The following is a 20,493-nucleotide window of genomic DNA, read 5'->3' on the forward strand; positions in this document are numbered from 1 at the left end:
TTGGCTGCTGCTTCCATTTTGTGAGGCAGTATTTTGTAACGAAGACGCAGGGAGTCAGGAAGCAGGTGCAGTTGGTGAGTTTAATAAGAACGAACGTAGAGTGAATAAACAAACAAGCGTAGTGTCTGAACATGAACACAGAAACAATACTGCCTGATGGGTGATACAACAGAGTGCAAGATAAAGGGAGAGGAATCAGGGAAGTAATGAAGTCCAGATGTGCCTAATGATGAGGCGCAGGTGTGCGTAATGATGGGTTACTAGACCAGCGACGTTGTGTGCCGCGGAGCGGGAGTAGACGTGACCGTAACGTTAGGCTCCTTAAGAGTATTTGTATTAATTATGGATCCCCATTAGTTCTGCCAAAGCAGCAACTACTCTTCCTGGGGTCCAGCAAAATTATGGCAGTTTATACAATTTTAAAACATTACAATACATTCACAGATTTCACAACACACTGTGTGCCCTCAGGCCCCTACTCCACCACTACCACATATTTATAGTACTAAATCAGTGTGGGTGTATGCATGTTCTGTGCCAATGTTTGTGTTGCTTCACAGTCCCCGCTGTTCCATAAGGTGTTTTTTTTATCTTTAAAAAAAAATATGTAATTCTACTGCTTGCGTCAGTTACTTGATGTGGAATAGAGTTCCATGTAGTCATGGCTCTATGTAGTACTGTGTGCCTCCCATAGTCTATTCTGGACTTGTGGCTTGTGAAGAGTCCTCTTGTGGCATGTCTTGTGGGGTATGCATGGGTGTCCGAGCTGTGTGCCAGTAGTTTAGACGGACAGCTCGGTGCATTCAACATGTCAATACCTCTCATAAATAAAATTAAAATCTAATAGTACATAATTGGGCTAGTCCCTCTCCAAACGTGTAGCTCTTTTTATTCTGAGGAAGTGGATTGGTAACAGCGTCTTTAACATTGTCCTCATCATCTCCTGGTCGTGGTTGATCATTTAATAAACAATTTTTGTTAAAGAAAGCTTAAATTCCGCCGAATTTCATTGTTGCTGTTCTTGCTAGCTAATGCCATTACTTAGCTGACAGAAAACATCAGAACAGTTCTGAGGGAAAGTTGGTTAATAATTTGTAAACAATTTATCAGCCTGTGCTTCCAAAATAAAAGTACAGGTCGAACAGCAAAACATTTTGTCGCATGTGGGCTCTTTAGAGCCCTGAAAAAGTCAAAGTCAAGTAAAAGAAGTAATAAGAGAGATAGTATGCATCGTAAAAATGGACTGTATTACAATGTATTTACAAATACAAAGTGGGTAGTTACATGGTCATGCAGTGGCATAAATAGTATATAATAGAACAGCAGCGTTTGTGTGTGTGTGAGAGTTTGTGTGTAAAAGTTGGATGTGTGGGTAGTCAGTGTAAATAATCTCTAAGGAGCAGATAGTGTGTATCTATAAGCAACTGTCTGTGTATGTGTCACAGTGAGTGACACATTATAATTTCAGTTTAGAGGGGACATGATTCATCATACTCTGGGTGTTCTTCCTTCACAGATTTCAGCCAATTAAACAAGAGACACAGGTGGGTAACACATACCTATACACACAATGAAGCAAGAGTATATTATGGGCTAAATTTGTTTTTTTAAATGTATTTAACTAGGCAAGTCAATTAAGAACAAATTCTTATTTACAATGATGGCCTACCAAAAGGCCTCCTGCGGGGACAGGTGCTGGAATTACAACAACAACAAAAATTGGACAAAACACATCACGACAAGAGCGACACCACGACACTACATAAAGAGAGACAACATAGCATGGCAGCAACATGACAACAACATGGTAGCAACAGAAAACATGGTACAAACATTATTGGGATAATTATGATAACGTGTTCGTTTCTAATATTAGACTCATGGTTTCTCTTTATTGTGTGAGTCAATAATGAACTAATGATGAAGAAAGAGGGAGCATAACCTCTCCTCATTCAATGCCTATGACACACAAATACACATGTTTGTTTTACTATCATTGTGGGGACCAAACAATTGACTCCCATTCAAAATCCTATTTTCCCTTACCCTAATTCTAACCCTAATTGTAAACCTAACCCCTAAGCCTAAAATTTTATTTTTCCATATGGGGAGTAGCAAAATGTCCCAGCTTGTCAGATTTGTCTTTGTTTTACTCTCCTTGTGAGGACTTATGGTCCCCACAAGGATAGTAAAACCAAAAAACACACACACACACACAGGGACAGACACAGTATCAGCAGCTTAGAGAGAGAGCGGGAGAGATGAGAGATGAGGGCGGTGGAAGGAGGGAGGTGGTGAATAAGCTGTTGCTACCCCAATCCTTGCTGATTTTCAAAGGGGGGTGAAGGGAGCCGTTCTGGAGGGAGATGGAGCTATTGTGACTCCCAAGGAGAGAGAAAGGGGAGAGGATAGATAGAGCCTTCTCCCCTCTCGTCGTCCACCTTTTTCCAGCTCCTTTTTTTCCTTCCCTTCTCTCCTGCATTCCTCTCCTCTCTTCCACCTTTAGCTACCCTCCTTTCTGTTCGGATCCCCACTCTCATCCTCACATCCCCTCCCTTTTCTGTGCCCCAAGATGTATCATCACCCATTCAGTTTGTTTTCAAACCACCTTATTTAATTTGACGGTTATACCCTCCCCCTCACACTCTCCTGTTCATTTTTATCCTTTTCTCCTCTCTCTCTCTCCCTTCCCTCCCTCGCTCTCTCCTTTCATTCATCAGTATGACGTCTGTGGATTTTTTCATCACTTTTCTTCCACCATTGCATCATCGCTCGCTCCCTCTTTCCTGAAGGGGAGGGGGAGAGAAGAAGAGCGAGAGAGAGGGAGAGCGGGAACTGCCAGGCGATTGCCTTAAGAAGAACAGAGCGAGAGAGAGAGAGAGAGAGAGAGAGCAAGTGATGGGTAGGAGGAGGCAGAGGATTTTGTCTTGGTTTTGTCTGATCCGACACGAGCCACAGAACGTGAGTGCTTGACCGAGGACAGGCATCTCTCACTGGACGCATCATCCTCACCCTTCCACTCAGACCGTCTGTCTGCCTGCCTGGAGCTGGGGCTGGAGCTGTGGTAGCGACGGGCTATCGGAGAGGCTAGCAGGCACAGTGTCTCTGATGAGAGGAGGGGCTAAGCTGAGCCGGTGGGCTTGCTCTCTGCCTCACAGACACATTTTATTGACTTGCTAATTGCCTAAGACACTCAGAGGAGAGGATGCAGTGACTGAAGGGCGGGAAGGAACCAACTGTACAGAAGAGGGTTACAGGCAGAGGAACAGTGACTGCGTTCTGCCTATCTGGCCACCATCTCTGCTTCTCTTTACTGTGGGAATTACAACAGATGTTTGCAGCCTGCCTTTCATTGATCCGCACAACGTGCATACGTGATTCATGCATGACATTAGTGTGTCTTTGCCTCACATGCAGTCGGAAGGAGACTCTCGCCACCACATGCTTTGCAACACGTGAATGATTTCCATATGGATTTTTGTTCTCGTATTTACATTCAAACCTGTTTTTCTGTGCTGGGTCTGCTTAAGCTGTTGTTTACTGTGTTGTCTGGTTTGTCTTTACCACGATACATACCCTTTGGTGTCTGTGACGGTGCGACATTTATTTTTTTAATTTTTTTGTCAACCAATCAAATGTAATGGGAATATGAAGATTCTGAAGCATACAATGCATATCCTTCACTGGGAGTGAAGAAATTATCTGAAGAGAAGCTTACAGGCTGAAGACTGACTTGAGGCATTTCATCTTGTGTGATTTTGTGGAGTGGGGAACTACGTAGTTCAGTCTTGTTGGAAAAATGGACCAGGCTCATTTGTTGACTCTTGCATAATTCCAGACTACCCAGTCTCAAACATCAAGATCGAGGAAAGCAATCTCAGATCCCTGGCTTCGGGCTGTAGAATTAATCTTTCATATGGAGAGAGAAAGGGGAAAAGAAAGAGAGGATTGTGAATGAACCCGTGGAGGAGACCAGTGATCAGCAAAGAGAAGGTGACAAGGGGATTACAGGAAGGATTAAAATAAAAAGTACACTCTAGACTTAAGTAACTCAGCCTTGTTAAGTATGCTCCGCTAATTCCAGGTAGCTTAAACTGATTCACTCTGTCTCACTTGTGCTGACTCTTGAGTTTTCATATCATGGGTTCAGAATCCTGAAGAAGCAAGCCAGCAAGACTCCTACCACCTCTTGACAAAGTTACCATTCACCCACATCAGACGTATCCCTACGCCAGTTAGTTTGACAGTACCGTCTGACTGTTTTCTGGTCTGGCTGTTGTCTCTCTGGTGAAGCCTCCAGCTGTGGGTTGCCATGCCTGTTCCCTCCGGGTCTGTCTGGGTCAGAGTGAGGGCTCTGCCGCTGCTCTGAGGTCGGTCTGCCTCCCTGTCTGCCAGCCTGCCGCCCCTATGAGCCAAACAGGCACCCTACCGAGGCGCACCACCTACCTCATCTCCCTCACCCTGGTCAAGGTCGAGGCAGTAGGGGGTGATGGAGGGGCCACTGGGCCCCAGCCACAGCTGGCCCTTGCCCTGGGGAGAGGAGGTGTGGGGGGCCCTGGGTATGAGGAGGATGAGGAGCTGAGCAGGACCACTGAGGATGAGGGAGGACACTCGTGTGCCGTGGGGGAGAGAGAGGGGGACACAGAAATGGAGGAAGATGAGCAGGAGGACATCAGCTTTGGGGGGCCTGTTCAGGAGAGGGGGAAGCCTGAGATGAGGGAGAAAGAGAGTCGTGGGCCAGGCTCCTCGAAAGATATCACATTGGGGATTCAGAGCAAGGAGTCTCCCCTCTTACCGAAGAACGTGAAAGACCAAGTGAAGGGGCTTGCAGGGGTGTCAGGTGTCCCCGCAGAGGCAGGGCTGAGGAGAGAGGGAATCCGTCCTAAAACAGAACTCTACAGGGAGCCACCCATGCTGTTTCCAAGGGGCGAGGAGGGGATGGGCGACCCAAGCAGCACCCTCTGCCGGGGCAGCGTGCCCATCACTGTCCCGCCCAGGTTTACCCATCGACCCGAGGTCCTGATGAGGTCACATGCCGGGGGCGGGGCTGTAAGCCGGCGGGAGTTGAGGGAAGCCGATCAGAGTATGCCTCCATCTGCCAAGAGTCTGGACCGCAAAGACAACCGTATAGGGGATCGGTCACCTATGACAGGTGCTGCGGCCGCCCTAGGGCCTTACCGAGCATCCTGGGCAGACAGTGACGGCAGGACCACCCTCCTTCACCAGGGGGTCCCAGTGGGGGGAGGGTTTACAGGCGTGGTGACCAGGGAAAGCCCCCAAGGGGACAGGCTGAAGACAGGCTCCACCTCCCTGCCAGCTCAACCCACCACCCAGGTGTCCAAGCCGGCAAGGAAGGGCAAGAGCCGTACCCTGGACAACAGTGACCTGCACTCTCTCTCTGAGGACCTGAAGAAGGGGAAGGATGGCAAGGGCCAGGGTCAGGGGGGAACCACCCAGCGCACCCGCGACCGCAAGATGCTCAAGTTCATCAGTGGGATCTTCACAAAGAGTACGCCTGCGCCTCCCAGCTCCAACACAACGCCCCCTATTTACACACCCGTACAGAGGGGTTCTAGTGAGGAGGAAGGTAAGATATCGCCCACATCCACCTCCCCATAGTTCACCCCAACCAGGTCTAGCTGCATTTCCCATTTCATTTCAGATTTTTCACTAGTGGATGCAGCAGGCTACCATCTTACTCCGATGGTTTATGCAATTTTTTGCCTGTAACATTGGTTAATATAAGATTTAAACCCCATACCCTTCTCCCAACAAGAGTGATGTCGATTGCATTGCTATTCCACAGTACAGTATATAGCCTTGGGCTACCCTGCTGAAAAAAACAGCATAGTCCTGCATAGGCTGGTGACCAACCTTCTTTGTGTTTTGCTGGTGACCAACCTTCTTTGTGTTTTGCTGGTGACCAACCTTGGTTGTGTTTTTGCTGGTGACCAACCTTTGTTGTGTTTTTAGAAAAGTTTAGAAAAATTTGTTTTTTGTGTAGAAAAATCTAAATTAATTAATCAATGTAATGCAAAAACATAGATATTGAAACAAACAATTGAAAAAAATCTAACCGCAATAGAGCATGATGGGCGTGGTTTTGCAGACCAGTTTGACCAACTAGACCATGCTGGACCAGCATACACTCTAAAAAACTGGTTCTTGAGGTGTTCTTTGTCAGGGGTGAGAGTGATATTGTACATCTTTATTACCAAGAACATACAGTAATTAACATGTCCATCTTGTTGCTGTAACGTAGACACGGAGTCAGGAAGCAGGTGCAGTTAGTGAGTTTAATGGACATGGAACGATACAAAACAAGAGAAGCGTCTCACATGGAAACACAAACAATACTACCTCATGACTGACAAAACAGTGTGCTAGATAAATGGAAAGTAATGAAGTCCAGGTGTGACAGATGATAGGGCGCAGGTGTGCGTAAAGATGGGTTGCCAGGACCGGTGATTAGTAGACCGGTGACGTCGAGCGCCAGAGCAGGAAAGCGGCAGTAGACGTAACAGAACCCCCGCAGGACGACACTGGCCAGGGGGACGGCCCCGAGGGTGAGGAGCCGGCCGGTCCGGACGGCGAAGGTGGAAATCTTGGATGATGTTGGGATCTAGAATGTCATCCAACGGAACCCGACACTGCTCCTTTGGAACGTACCCCTCTGTCCACCAGGTACTGGAGCCGACCCCCACGACATCGGGACTCCAGGAGGGATCTGACTGCATAGGCGGGGCTCCCCTCGATGTCCAAGGGAGGCGGAGGGGTGTCGTGGGGGACTGCATCAGCCAGAGGACCAGGAACCACAGGCCTGAGGAGGGAAACATGAAAAGATGGTGAGATTCAGTAGTGAGTGGGGAGTTGTCATCTGTAAATTACCTCATTGACCATCCAGAGGACCTTGAACGGCCCCACAAACCAAGGACTCAGCTTCTTACAGGGCAGGCGGAGCGGAAGGTTCCTGTTGGAGAGCCCGACGCGATCACCAGGGAGACGCCTCTCTGCGGTGGCAATCCGCCTGCTCTTTCTGACAGTGGAAGGTGTGCTGGAGTCTCATATGGGAATCGTTCCATACCCCTTCTGCGCGCCTGAACCACTCATCCACCGCAGGAGCTTCGGTCTGGCTCGGAGTCCACGGAGCCAGGGCTGGCTGGTAACCCAGAACACACTGGAAAGGAGGTCAGCCTGGTGGAGGAGTGTCGCAATGAATTCTGGGCGTATTCAGCCCAGGGAAGGAATCAGGGCCACTCCCCCTACCGGTCCTGATAATGGCTCCTCAGGAATCTCCCCAGCTTCTGGTTCATCCTCTCCACCTGCCCGTTAGATGAGGCCGGTAACCGGAAGTGAGGCTAACCGTGAGCCCCAGCATCTCGATGAAGGCCTTCCATACACGTGATGTGAATAGGGGGCCACAATCGGAGATGATATCCTCTGGAAGGCCACAGTGCTGGAAGACCTGCTGGAACACTGCCTCAGCGACCTGGATAGTGGTAGGGAGACCAGAGAGAGGGATGAAATGGCATGATTTAGATAATCTGTCCACTATCACAAAAATGGTGGTAAAACCATCAGAAGAGGGGAGATCAGTGACAAAATCAATGGACAGATAAGACCAGAGATGCTGAGGCACGGGACAGGGAATTAGTTTCCCTGCTGGAGAGTTCCGAAGGGGATTTGGATTGGGCACATACGGAACAGGAGTTGACATAACAAGTGACGTCCTGCGCCAAGGTGGGCCATCAGTACTTTCCAGAGATGGACTGAATGGTGCAGGTGATACCTGGATGTCCAGTGATGACCGCTGTGTGTGCCCAGGTCAACAGCCAATCCCTTTTCCCCGTGGGAACGTAGGTGTGCTCAGGAAGACAGGTAGCAGGTGTGGGTTCCCTCTCCAAGGACTTGCGAATGTCTACGTCCCAGAGCACGGGGGCTACAACTCGAGAGGGCAGAGTTATGGGTGCACTCAAGACAGGAACATCTCCCAAATCGTAGAGACAGGACAGGGCATCGGCTTTGATGTTTTTTTTTACCTGGGTGATATGTCAGCATGAAATCGAATCTGGTGAAGAAAAGGCCCACCTGTCTTGGCTCGGGTTCCAAGTCGCCTCACTGTCCGTATGTACTCCAGGTTCCGATGGTTGGTGAGGATGAGAAATGGGTCCTGGGCTCCCTCCAACCACTGTCTCCACACCTCTAATGCAAACTTCACTGCCAGGAACTCCCAATCGCCAACATCATAGTTCCTCTCTGCAGGAGACAGCTTTTTAGAGTAATATGCACATGGATACTATTTATGTGGATTGCTTTGACGTTGGGACTGGACAGCCCCCAAACCTATAGTACCAGTCAAAAGTTTGGGGACACCTACTCATTCAAGGGTTTTTCTTTATTTTTTACTATTTTCTACATTGTTGAATAATAGTGAAGACATTACAACTATGAAATAACCCATATGGAATCATGTAGTAAGCAAAAAAGTGTTAAACAAATCCAAATATAAATGTTTTGATTCTTCAAAGTAGCCACCCTTTGCCTTGATGACAGCTTTGCACAATCTTGGCATTCTCAACCAGCTTCATGAGGAATGCTTTTCCAACAGTCTTGAAAGAGTTTCCACATATGCTGAGCATATGCTGATTTTCCTTCATTCTGCGGTCCAACTCATCCTAAATCATCTTAATTGGGTTGAGGTCAGGTGATTGTGGAGGCCAGGTCATCTGAGGCAGCACCATCACTCTCCTTCTTGGTCAAATAGCCCTTACACAGCCTGGAGGTGTGTTAGGTCATTGTCCTGTTGAAAAACAAATGATAGTCCCACTAAGCGCAAACCAGATGTGATGGCATATCGCTGCAGAATGCTGTGGTAGCCATGCTGGTTAACCTCCCTTGGCGAGGTGGGACGCTTGCGTCCCACCTAGTCAACAGCCAGTGGAATTGCGTGGCGCGAAATACAAATACCTAAAAAATGCTATAACTTCAATCTCTCAAACATATGACTATTTTACACCATTTTAAAGACAAGACTCTCGTCAATCTAACCACATTGTCCGATTTCAAAAAGGCTTTACAGCGAAAGCAAAACATTAGATTATGTCAGGAGAGTACCCTGCCAAAAATAATCACACAGCCATTTTCAAAGCAAGCATATGTCACAAAAACCAAAACCACAGATAAATGCAGCACTAACCTTTGATGATCTTCATCAGATGACACTCCTAGGACATTATGTTATACAATACATGCATGATTGAACAAAACATGCATGTATTGTATAACATAAAGTTCATATTTATATCAAAAACCAGCTTTTTACATTAGCATGTGATGTTCAGAACTAGCATACCCACCGCAAACTTCCGGTGAATTTACTAAATTACTCATGATTAACGTTCACCAAATACATAAATTATTTTAAGAATTATAGATACAGAACTCCTTTATGCAATCGCGGTGTCAGATTTTAAAATAGCTTTTTGGCGAAAGCACATTTTGCAATATTCTGAGTACATAGCCCGGCCATCACGGCTAGCTATTTTGACACCCGCCAAGTTTGGCCCTCACCAAACTCAGAATTAGTATTAGAAAAATTGTATTACCTTTGCTGTTCTTCGTCAGAATGCACTCCCAGGACTTGTACTTCAACAACAAATGTTGTTTTTGTTCCAAATAATCCATAGTTATATCCAAATACCCGTTGTTTGTGCGTTCAGGTCACTATCCGAAGGGTGACGCGCGAGCGTATTTCGTGACAAAAAATGTCAAAATATTCCATTAGAGTACTTCGAAGCATCTCAAACGCTGTTTAAAATCAATTTTTATGCAATTTTTCTCGTAAAATAGCGATAATATTCCAACCGGGCGACGTTGTGTTCATTCAAAGGCTGAAATATATATTTTTTTTAATTCTCATGAACGCACATCTCCAGTGTCACTGTTCCCAGGCTGACCACTCACAAATTCTCCTGCTGTTCTTCGCCCAGAGACAGCAGACACCCCATTACACTTTCTGGCGCCTTCTGGGAGCCAATGGAAGCCTTAGAAAATGTCACGTTACAGCAGAGATGCTGTATTTTCGATAGAGATGCAACTGAAGGACAACAAATTGTCAGACAGGGCACTTCCTGTATGGAATCTTCTCAGGTTTTGGCCTGCCATATGAGTTCTGTTATACTCACAGACACCATTCAAACAGTTTTAGAAACTTTAGAGTGTTTTCTATCCAAATCTACTAAGTATATGCATATTTTCATTTCTGGGCAAGAGTAGTAACCAGTTTAAATCGGGTAAGTTTTTTATCCGGCCGTGCAAATACTGCCCCCTAGCCCCAACAGGTTAACCTCTCTGGGCTAGGCGGGACGAATTCGTCCCACCTACGCAACAGCCAGTTGAATCCCGTGGCGCGATTTTCAAATACCTTAGAAATGCTATTACTTCAATTTCTCAATCATATGACTATTTTACAGCATTTTGAAGACAAGACTCTCGTAAATCTAACCACACTGTCCGATTTCAAAAAGGCTTTACAACAAAAGCAAAACATTAGATTATGTCAGCAGAGTACCCAGCCAGAAATAATCAGACACCCATTTTTCAAGCTAGCATATAATGTCACATAAACCCAGAAGACAGCTAAATGCAGCACTAACCTTTGATGATCTTCATCAGATGACAATCCTAGGACATTATGTTATACAATACATGCATGTTTTGTTCAATCAAGTTCATATTTATATCAAAAAACAGCTTTTTACATTAGCATGTGACGTTCAGAACTAGCATACCCCCCGCAAACTTCCGGGGAATTTACTAACAATTTACTAAATTACTCACGATAAACGTTCACAAAAAACATAATTATTTTAAGAATTATAGATACAGAACTCCTTTGTGCAATCGAGGTGTCCGATTTTAAAATAGCTTTTCGGTGAAAGCACATTTTGCAATATTCTCAGTAGATAGCCCAGCCATCACGGCTAGCCATTTAGACACCGACCAAGTTTAGCCCTGACCAAAGTCAGATTTACTATTACAAAAGTTTGATTACCTTTGTTGTCTTCGTCAGAATGCACTCCCAGGACTGCTACTTCAATAACAAATGTTGGTTTGGTCCAAAATAATCCATCGTTATATCCAAATAGCGGCGTTTTGTTCGTGCGTTCCAGACACTATCCGAAATGGTAAATCAGGGTTACGAGCATGGCGCAATTCGTGACAAAAAAATTCTAAATATTCCATTACCGTACTTTCGAAGCATGTCAACCGCTGTTTAAAATCCATTTTTATGCCATTTTTCTCGTAAAAAGCGATAATATTCCGACCGGGAATCTCCGTTTAGGTAAACAGAGGAAAGAAAACAAAGCTTTCGGTCGACGCGGGCACGAGCCTGAGTCTCACAGTACTGTAACCAGCCACTACCCAAACGCGCTACTTTTTTTCAGCCAGAGCCTGCAAAGCCACGATTCAGCTTTTTGCCGCCTTCTGAGAGCCTATGGCAGCCGTAGGAAGTGTCACGTAACAGCAGAGATCCTTTGTAATGGATAGAGATGACAAAGAAGGCCAAGAAATGGTCAGACAGGGTACTTCCTGTACAGAATCTTCTCAGGTTTTGACCTGCCATTTGAGTTCTGTTATACTCACAGACACCATTCAAACAGTTTTAGAAACTTTGGAGTGTTTTCTATCCAAAGCCAATAATTATATGCATATTCTAGTTACTGGGCAGGAGTAGTAACCAGATTAAATCGGGTACGTTTTTTATCCAGCCGTGTCAATACTGCCCCCTAGCCCTAACAGGTTTACACTTTTTTTGGTTCCTACATGATTCCATTTGTGTTATTTCATAGTTTTGGTGTCCTAGATGTGTCACTACAGACCCTGGTTCAATTCCAGGCTGTATCACAACCGGCCATGATTGGTAGTCCCATAGGGTAGCGTATAAGCGTTGTTAGGGTTTGGCCTGGGGTAGGCCGTCATTGTAAATAAGAATTTGTTCTTAACTGACTTGCCTATTTAAATAAAGGTTCAATAAAAATACATTTAAAAAATGTGTTATTTCATATTTTTGTTGTCTTCGCTATTATTCTACACTGTTAAAAATATAGAAAAACCTTTTGAATGAGTAGCTGTGTCCAAACTTTTGACTGGTACCGTACTGAAGAATCTACCTCCACCACGAAGGGCAGAGTAGGATCTGGATGTTAGAGCAATGGGGTGGAGGTGAAACGTCCCTTCAGTAGGCGGAAGGCTTCGTCAGCTGCAGGATTCCACCCCAACTTCCCGGGGACTACCCTTGAGGAGAGAAGTGAGAGGAGAGGCAATCGAGCTAAAGTTCTTAATGAATCGGCGGTAGAAGTTAGCAAATCCCCAAAAATGTTTATGGTAGTTGGGACTGGCCATGACCTGACAGCATGCACCTTCTTCTCATCCATCATGACTCTTTGTGGGCTGATCTGGTAACCCAAAATGGAGACATCCTCCTGATGGAATTGGCACTTCTCTACTTTGACATACTTTTGGACAGGAGGCATTCCAGGACTACTCGGATGTTAGCGATGTGATCTCCCAAGGTAGCCGAGTAGACCAGGATGTCATCGATATACACGACCACCTGGCGTCCAAGCATGCCTCTCATGGACGAATGCCTGGAACACTGAAGGAGAATTGGCTAGTCCAAAAGGCATCACCAAGTACTTGTAGTGACCAGACATTGCGCTGAAGGCCGTCTTCCATTCATCCCCTTCCTGGATGTGGATGAAATTGTAGTCACTCCGCAGGTCCAACTTGATTAAAAAAACAGGCCCCGCGGAGTTGTTTGATCATGGCCGGCACCAACGGGAGAGGGTACCTGTACTTCGTGGTGATGGAATTCAGATTTCTGTAATCGATGCACGGGCGCAACCCTCGTCCGAAGAAGAAGCCTGCAGACGCAGGGGAGACTGACGTGCGAATGAAACCCTGCTGGAGCACCTCCTGGATGTACTCCTCCATAGCCTTGGAGGAGTACAACAATTTCTGCAGCATTGAAGGTCCCCAAGAACACAGTGGAACCACCAAGACTCTTCCTAGAGTTGGCTGCCCTGCCAAACTGAGCAATCGGGGGAGAAGGGCCTTCGTCGGGGTGGTGACCAAGAACCCAGTTGGTCACTCTGAAAGGGCTCCAGAGTTGTAACAAAATGTGGAAAAAGTCAAGGGGTCTGAATACTTTCAGAATGCACTGTATAGCCACACTCTAAAATCACAGTACGGTTAGGGCACAGTGTTGTTCCCTGGGGTACAAAAGGGCCAAAGGTACCTTCAGTGATATACATAGGAACTCACATGGTACTGGTCGGTTCCTTTTAGGGTGTGTGGATAATCTAGTATAATTGCGAATATTTTTAATGGAAGGTACAATCAGAACATCACTGTGAAATGTGGGTGGGGTTGGGGCAATGTACTGGTGGGGGTCATAAGCATATTTGGGTACATGGTGTAATTAGGGCTGACCCTAATTAGTCGACTGGTCGATTGTTTGGTCGTTAGGCTGTTGGTCGACCAAGATCGTTTTAGTCAAGCAGTAACAAAAATGTATTTGCACCCATCTCAGTGAACTAATCCATTGTGGAGGCCTAGACTAAAAGCTAATGTATGCTTGATCCGAAATTGTGGTCAGAGGCTACATATGGAGGGTGTGAAGCAATTGCGGAGCCTCCAGATGCATGCAGAGGCCAAATCGAGCTCTGTATCGCATCGCCATGCGCCTTCCAAATTTTGTAACAATGTGGAGGGCTCTTTATAGCTCTGCATTGACATGATTGGTTGACGGTAGGTGGGGATGTTCCGCCCCCAAACTCACTTCCTTGGCAACAGCTCTGCACTGTTCCACGAAGTGCAAGAAGTAGGAATGCCCTGACTTCCGCTGAGGCCAATGCAGACTTAGGAATGACCATGTGCCCAGATACACAATGCACTTCCCTCTCCAGAATGCGCGCCAATTGTGCACCTTCATTGTTTCATAATTTCATTGTGTGAATTGTTTGCGTTTGATTGTTAGGGTATATCAATTCTCCATTACATATTTCATCAGTAGTATATTTACCGTTTATTCCAATAATTTCGAAGGTAATTTATTTTAATGAATTCAATAATATTATTCCAGTCATCCCGTTCTCATTGTCAGAGTGGACACATTGTTTGCAGAGTGCACAACCTATGCTACACTTGTGAGAAACAAGTTTTGGTTTAGTTCATTCCATTTACGAGTTTTGTCAATTTAGTCATTGTCTTTTGTTTTGAGCGCTCCTGTCAGTGTTGAGGAAGGACGCGCATAAAAGTAGGCCTATAGGCTACCTGGCCTGCGCTCAAATGTAGGCATATAAATGTGCCCATTTGGGGATCTGATAGTATTTCTGATTGACTTAACGCACCACTACTAATGACCTGTGTAGCTTCTCGAAGTAATGTTTTCTTCACATCAAACTGCAAGCAAACAAAGTCTGTTTTTACATCCATTGAGAATTACAATAGTTCCTCAATGTATTCAGAAAAATCTTTACAGCTCTCTCCCTTTCGATAACCACTCTGCGTGAAAGGGGGAAATGTTATGCTCTGATCCAGTGGAAACAAAATAGGCCTACCTGATTACTTCTTATCATCAGTGCTTGACTTGGACTGAAATAGATTCCCGTACTCATTTTGGGTGCTGGTACTGTTTTATATTTAGGTGCAGGAGCTCCACAATACTTTCGAGCTAATATTCTATAAGAGGAACAGGAGCTAAAGCAGTAGAACATTTGAGGTGTCGGTACTCAACTCCGGTGAGCTCCTGCCCAAATCAAGTACTGTATCTTGCGCAAATAGCCTACAGCTGTGTCTGTCCCGAGCTCACTGGCATGGGAAACTCTGAGGTCCCAGAATATTTTATACAATGTTGCAAGTTCGCTAGAACAAGCTTTGGGCTGGACCCAACTTAATAGATACAATGTTTCAAGTTTGTTGCAGACAGGCCATGTGTAGCCAATGTGATTTATAGGATATTTAGGATATTTTCTACCTGCAGGCTGCAAAGTTTTTATTTGTTGGCTTTATGTACACTATTTTTACATAGTTGGCAATGGCAACAGAAGTTACTTTTTAGGTTTGTATCATTTTCATTTAGAATTGGATAGAATTTAGAATGATTTTGAGATATGACGACATAATTATAAATTAAATTAAACTGTTTCACAAATGTGCATATGAAAACCATAACTGGCATGCAGATTGGTTGAAATGGTAAGATGAATTGGCATTCCACATGAGAAAGGTTGCTGACTCCTCATGTAGCCTATTACCGGCAACTTCAGAAGAATAATGGCAGAATATGGGGGAGCGGGTGGAGAATAGTTGGGTCAGGTTAACGTTTTTCTTCTTCTAGTTATCTAGATCTCTGGCGCCCTCTTGAGGCATTTGTTTATTAATCAAACCATAAGCTTAAAGCATCAGACAAGCTCAATGCATATAGTTGACTTTATTAAAACACATAGGGTATGTCTATATATGGAAAAATACACATTTAAGAATGTTGACCAATCGGAGTACATCCCGTAGACGTGCAACTAAGGAAGTTAGAACTAAAGGCGAAGTTGGAGCAACAACAATTAGAGATTTGAACAACAGAAATGAGTTAGAGCACAGGGAAAGACAAGATGAGCGTACAGACAAACAACAAGAACAAGAGCTTGCAGCCAAACAACAAGAATGAGAATGTGCAACCACTAGAACAAGAAGAAAGTTACTAAGGATATTGCAGGAGTTTCCCCTTGATATCAGACATGTCTGTGGTAAGGACAACTTGGTTGCTGATTGTCTTTCAAGGATGGGCAGTTAGTAAGGTTTGTGTTTTGTGTTTAGGCAGTGTGTTGCCCTGGCTCACTATTTATTTTGACTGCACGTTTTGCCGTTTTTGAGATGAGTATTGTTTTGTTTGCACTCGTTCCAACTGGAGGGTGTTATAAAAAAATACCTTATTTTACCCCGTTTTTTTTTTTACCTCTGAGTTTTCCGCAGCTATGTTAAAAAATATAAAATATATGCAGTAACAGTCAAAAGTTTGGACACATCTACTCATTCCAGGGTTTTTCTTTATGTTTATTATTTTCTACATTGTAGAATAATAGTGAAGACATCAAAACTATGAAATAACAAATGGAATAATCTAGTAACCAAAAAAGTGTTAAACAAATCAAAATATATTTGAGATTCTTCCAAGTAGCCACCCTTTGCCTTGATGACAGCTTTGTACACTCTTGGCATTCAACAACACAATGAAGGTTAGTCACCAGTGAAAAGACAACAAAGGCTCGTCACCAGCGAAGAACATAATGATGGCTGGTCTGCCAGCATAACCAGCAAGACAATGTTGGTCTTGCTGGTTATGCTCGCAGACCAGCCTTTGTCGGTCAGCAGAATCAGAATCCAACAAGCACTTACCAGCATAGACCAGCTTTAAATTTATGCTGGTCTTAGCAGTTATTTTTTAGCATGGTAAGCCAAATAAAGGAAACACCAACATAAAGTGTCTTTTAAAGGATGTTGGACAACTATGAGCTGCCAGAACCGTTTCAATGCACCTTGGCATAGATTCTACAAGTGGACCTAAACCATGTCAGGAAAATGCACCTCACACCATTTTTATTTAACCTTTATTTAACTAGGCAAATCTATCGTTTGCTTAAGTGTTTCGTTTTATTTTGACAGTTACCGGTTGCCTAAAGTCAGGAAGGCTGCAATTTGGGCAGCATGCATTCCAAATATACAGCTTGTTGCATTGTGGCCATAGACATACAGTGCATTTGGGAAAGTATTCAGACCCCTCAACTTTTCCCACATTTTGTTATGTTACAGCCTTAAGTGTTGTGATGCAAAACTTCTAGCAAAGTGCATAAAATTAAAAAGGTATTGTCTGATATTATTCATCCTAATCAGACAGGTTTTTTACATGTATGATAAAATGGAGATAATATAAGACAAGTACTGGAAACAATAGAACACCATGAAAAATCTGGGAAACCAGGCCTGGTATTCATAGCTGACTTTGAAAAGGCATTCGATGAATTACGACTGGAATTTATATATAAATGCCTGGAGTATTTAAATTCTGGAGAGTCTCTTAAAGTTATGTATAGTAACCCTAGGTGTAAATAATGTCTACTTCTCTGAAGGAATCAAACTGTCGGAGTAAAACAAGCTTGTCCACTATTGGTATATATATATTTATTATGGTCATTGAAATGTTAGTTATTAAAATCAAATCGAACAATAATATCAAGGGCTTGGAAATCCAGGGCTTAAAAACAAAAAGGCGTTATTGTACAGTCGTGGCCAAAAGTTTTGAGAATGACACACATATAGATTTTCACTAAGTCTGCTGCCTCAGTTTGTATGATGGCAATTTGCATATACTCCAGAATGTTTATAAAGAGTGATCAGATGAATTGCAATTAATTGCAAAGTCCCTCTTTGCCATGCAAATGAACTGAATCCCCAAAAAACATTTCCACTGCATTTCAGCCCTGCCACAAAAGGAGCAGCTGACATCATGTCAGTGATTCTCTCGTTAACACAGGTGTGAGTGTTGATGAGGACAAGGCTGGAGATCACTTTGTCATGCTGATTGAGTTTGAATAACAGAATGGAAGCTTCAAAAGGAGGGTGGTGCTTGGAATCATTGTTCTTCCTCTGTCAACCATGGTTACCTGCAAGGAAACACGTGCCGTCATCATTGCGATGCACAAAAAGGGCTTCACAGGCAAGGATATTGCTGCCAGTAAGATTGCACCTAAATCAACCATTTATCGGATCATCAAGAACTTCAAGGAGAGCGGTTCAATTGTTGTGAAGAATGCTTCAGGGCACCCAAGAAAGTCCAGCAAGCGCCAGGACCGTCTCCTAAAGTTGATTCAGCTGCGGGATCGGGGCACCACCAGTACAGAGCTTGCTCAGGAATGGCAGCAGGCAGGTGAGTGCATCTGCACGCACAGTGAGGCAAAGACTTTTGGAGGATGGCCTGGTGTCAAAAAGGGCAGCAAAGAAGCCACTTCTCTCCAGGAAAAACATCAGGGACAGACTGATATTCTGCAAAAGGTACAGGGATTGGACTGCTGAGGACTGGGGTAAAGTCATTTTCTCTGATGAATCCCCTTTCCGATTGTTTGGGGCATCTGGAAAAAAGCTTGTCCGGAGAAGACGAGGTGAGCGCTACCATCAGTCCTGTGTCATGCCAACAGTAAAGCATCCTGAGACCATTCATGTGTGGTGTTGCTTCTCAGCCAAGGGAGTGGGCTCACTCACAAATTTGCCTAAGAACACAGCCATGAATAAAGAATGGTACCAACACATCCTCCAAGAGCAACTTCTCCCAACCATCCAGGAACAGTTTGGTGGCGAACAATGCTATTTCCAGCATGATGGAGCACCTTGCCATAAGGCAAAAGTGATAACTAAGTGGCTCAGGGAACAAAACATCGATATTTTGTGTCCATGGCCAGGAAACTCCCCAGACCTTAATCCCATTGAGAACTTGTGGTCAATCCTCAAGAGGTGGGTGGACAAACAAAAACCCACAAATTCTGACAAATTCCAAGCATTGATTATGCAAGAATGGGCTGCCATCAGTCAGGATGTGGCCCAGAAGTTAATTGACAGCATGCCAGGGCAGATTGCAGAGGTCTTGAAAAAGAAGGGTCAACACTGCAAATATTGACTCTTTGCATCAAGTTCATGTAATTGTCAATAAAAGCATTTGACACTTATGAAATGCTTGTAATTATACTTCAGTATTCCATAGTAACATCTGACAAAATATCTAAAGACACTGAAGCAGCAAACTTTGTGGAAATTAATATTTGTGTCATTCTCAAAACTTTTGGCCACGACTGTACACTGATGATTCATGTTTTCTTTTAAATCCACAATTTGGATCCCTCCATAGCCTCAAAATGATCTAGAACAACTTTTCTAACCTCTCTGGATTACAACCAAATTATAATAAGTGTACTATATTACATATTGGATCACACATTTTTTTTACTTTTACATTACTGTTTAGTTTACCAATAAAATGATCTGATGGTGAAGTGGACATTAATCGGTGTTTTCGATATTCATATCCTGAAATAAATAAATGATCTCACTACAATACATTATAATAGAAAGTTGACACAAATAGAGAAGATCTTGCTACCGTGGAAAGGAAAATACCTGTCTGTGAAAAAAATCACCCTGATTAACTATTTAGTCTTATCCCAGTTTACCTATTTGCTTAATACCTTGCCTACACCTAGCGACTTGTATTTAAAATTATTCGAGCAAAAGATATTAAATTTTATCTGGAACGGCATGCCAGACAAAATTAAACGGGCCTATTTATATAATGAATATGAATTCGGAGGACAGAAATGATTAAATATTAAAGCATTAGACCTCTCACTAAAGGCTTCAATCTTACAAAAGTTATACTTAAATCCGAACTGGTTCTCTAGCAAATTAGTAAGAATGTCTCACCCCGTGTTTAATAATGTCATTTTCCCCTAATTTCAATTTAATCCGCCAGAAAAGACAAAACAAATATTACAACAAATATTATGGTTAGTTAAACTCAAATCCAAAAATATTTTTTTTTAAGTAAATATAATTGGGAAAGAATATTTGACAAATGTATAATCTTTGTAAATTAGATCATAAATAGGACCAGTGGAGTTATGTCACACATGCAGCTAACACAAATACATGGAAATGTCTGCTCTACTCAAAATTACAACTAACTTATTGCAGCATAACCACACAAAAGGAGGCAGGTGGAAAGGGGTGAAAGTAAGGAACTTGTCTGTCGGCACAGCATTAAAGACCAGAGATGTCTAAAGAAAATTGTGATGGATTAAAAAATTGTCTTGGTTTCATTTAAGGACCAACAAACTGACAGCTGTGCCAAATAGATTGCAAAATAGTTGGGAAGAGATTTGCGATGTACTAATTCCATGGCACATGGTTTATGAACTGATACACAAAACAAAGCTGGACTCAACTTAGTTTTTCAATTAAAATTATTATACAAAATTATGAAAGTATTCAGACTCCTTGACCTTTTCTACAATTTGTTACTTTACAGCCTTATTGTAAAATTGATTAAATCGTTTTTTCCCCTCCTCAATCTACACACAATACCCTATAATGACGAAGCAAAAACAGGTTTTTAGACATTTTTGCAAATGTATTAACAATAAAAAAACGGAAATATAATATTTACATAAGTACTCAGACCCTTTACTCAGTATTTTGTTGAAGCACCTTTGGCAGCGATTACAGCCTCGAGTCTTCTTGGGTATGACGCTACAAGCTTGGCATACCTGTATTTGGGGAGTTTCTCCCATTCTTCTCTGCAGATCCTCTCAAGCTCTGTCAGGTTGGATGGGGAGCACAGCTATTTTAAGGTCTCTCCAGAGATGTTCCATCGGGTTCAAATCCGGG

At 43.7% G+C, this 20,493-nt stretch overlaps 1 protein-coding gene across 4 annotated transcripts in view; it reads left to right on the forward strand.

Moving 5' to 3' along the window:
- Positions 1 to 20,493, forward strand: part of LOC106565449 (arf-GAP with GTPase, ANK repeat and PH domain-containing protein 1) — a 75,051-nt gene that overhangs the window by 23,331 nt on the left and 31,227 nt on the right. For 2 of the 4 annotated variants that reach the window (XM_014132597.2, XM_014132598.2), the window contains exon 1: positions 2,268 to 5,587. The exons of the other annotated variants lie outside the window; for them this stretch is intronic. In XM_014132597.2, coding sequence (XP_013988072.1) covers positions 4,408 to 5,587 — 1,180 coding nt within the window. In that variant the 5' untranslated portion in view covers positions 2,268 to 4,407. Of the gene's footprint in view, positions 1 to 2,267; positions 5,588 to 20,493 lie in introns of those variants that run through there. 4 annotated transcript variants of the gene reach the window in all.

The sequence above is a fragment of the Salmo salar genome, chromosome ssa12 (genome assembly GCF_905237065.1).
Source record: "Salmo salar chromosome ssa12, Ssal_v3.1, whole genome shotgun sequence".
In the NCBI taxonomy this organism is placed as follows: Eukaryota; Metazoa; Chordata; class Actinopteri; order Salmoniformes; family Salmonidae; genus Salmo; species Salmo salar.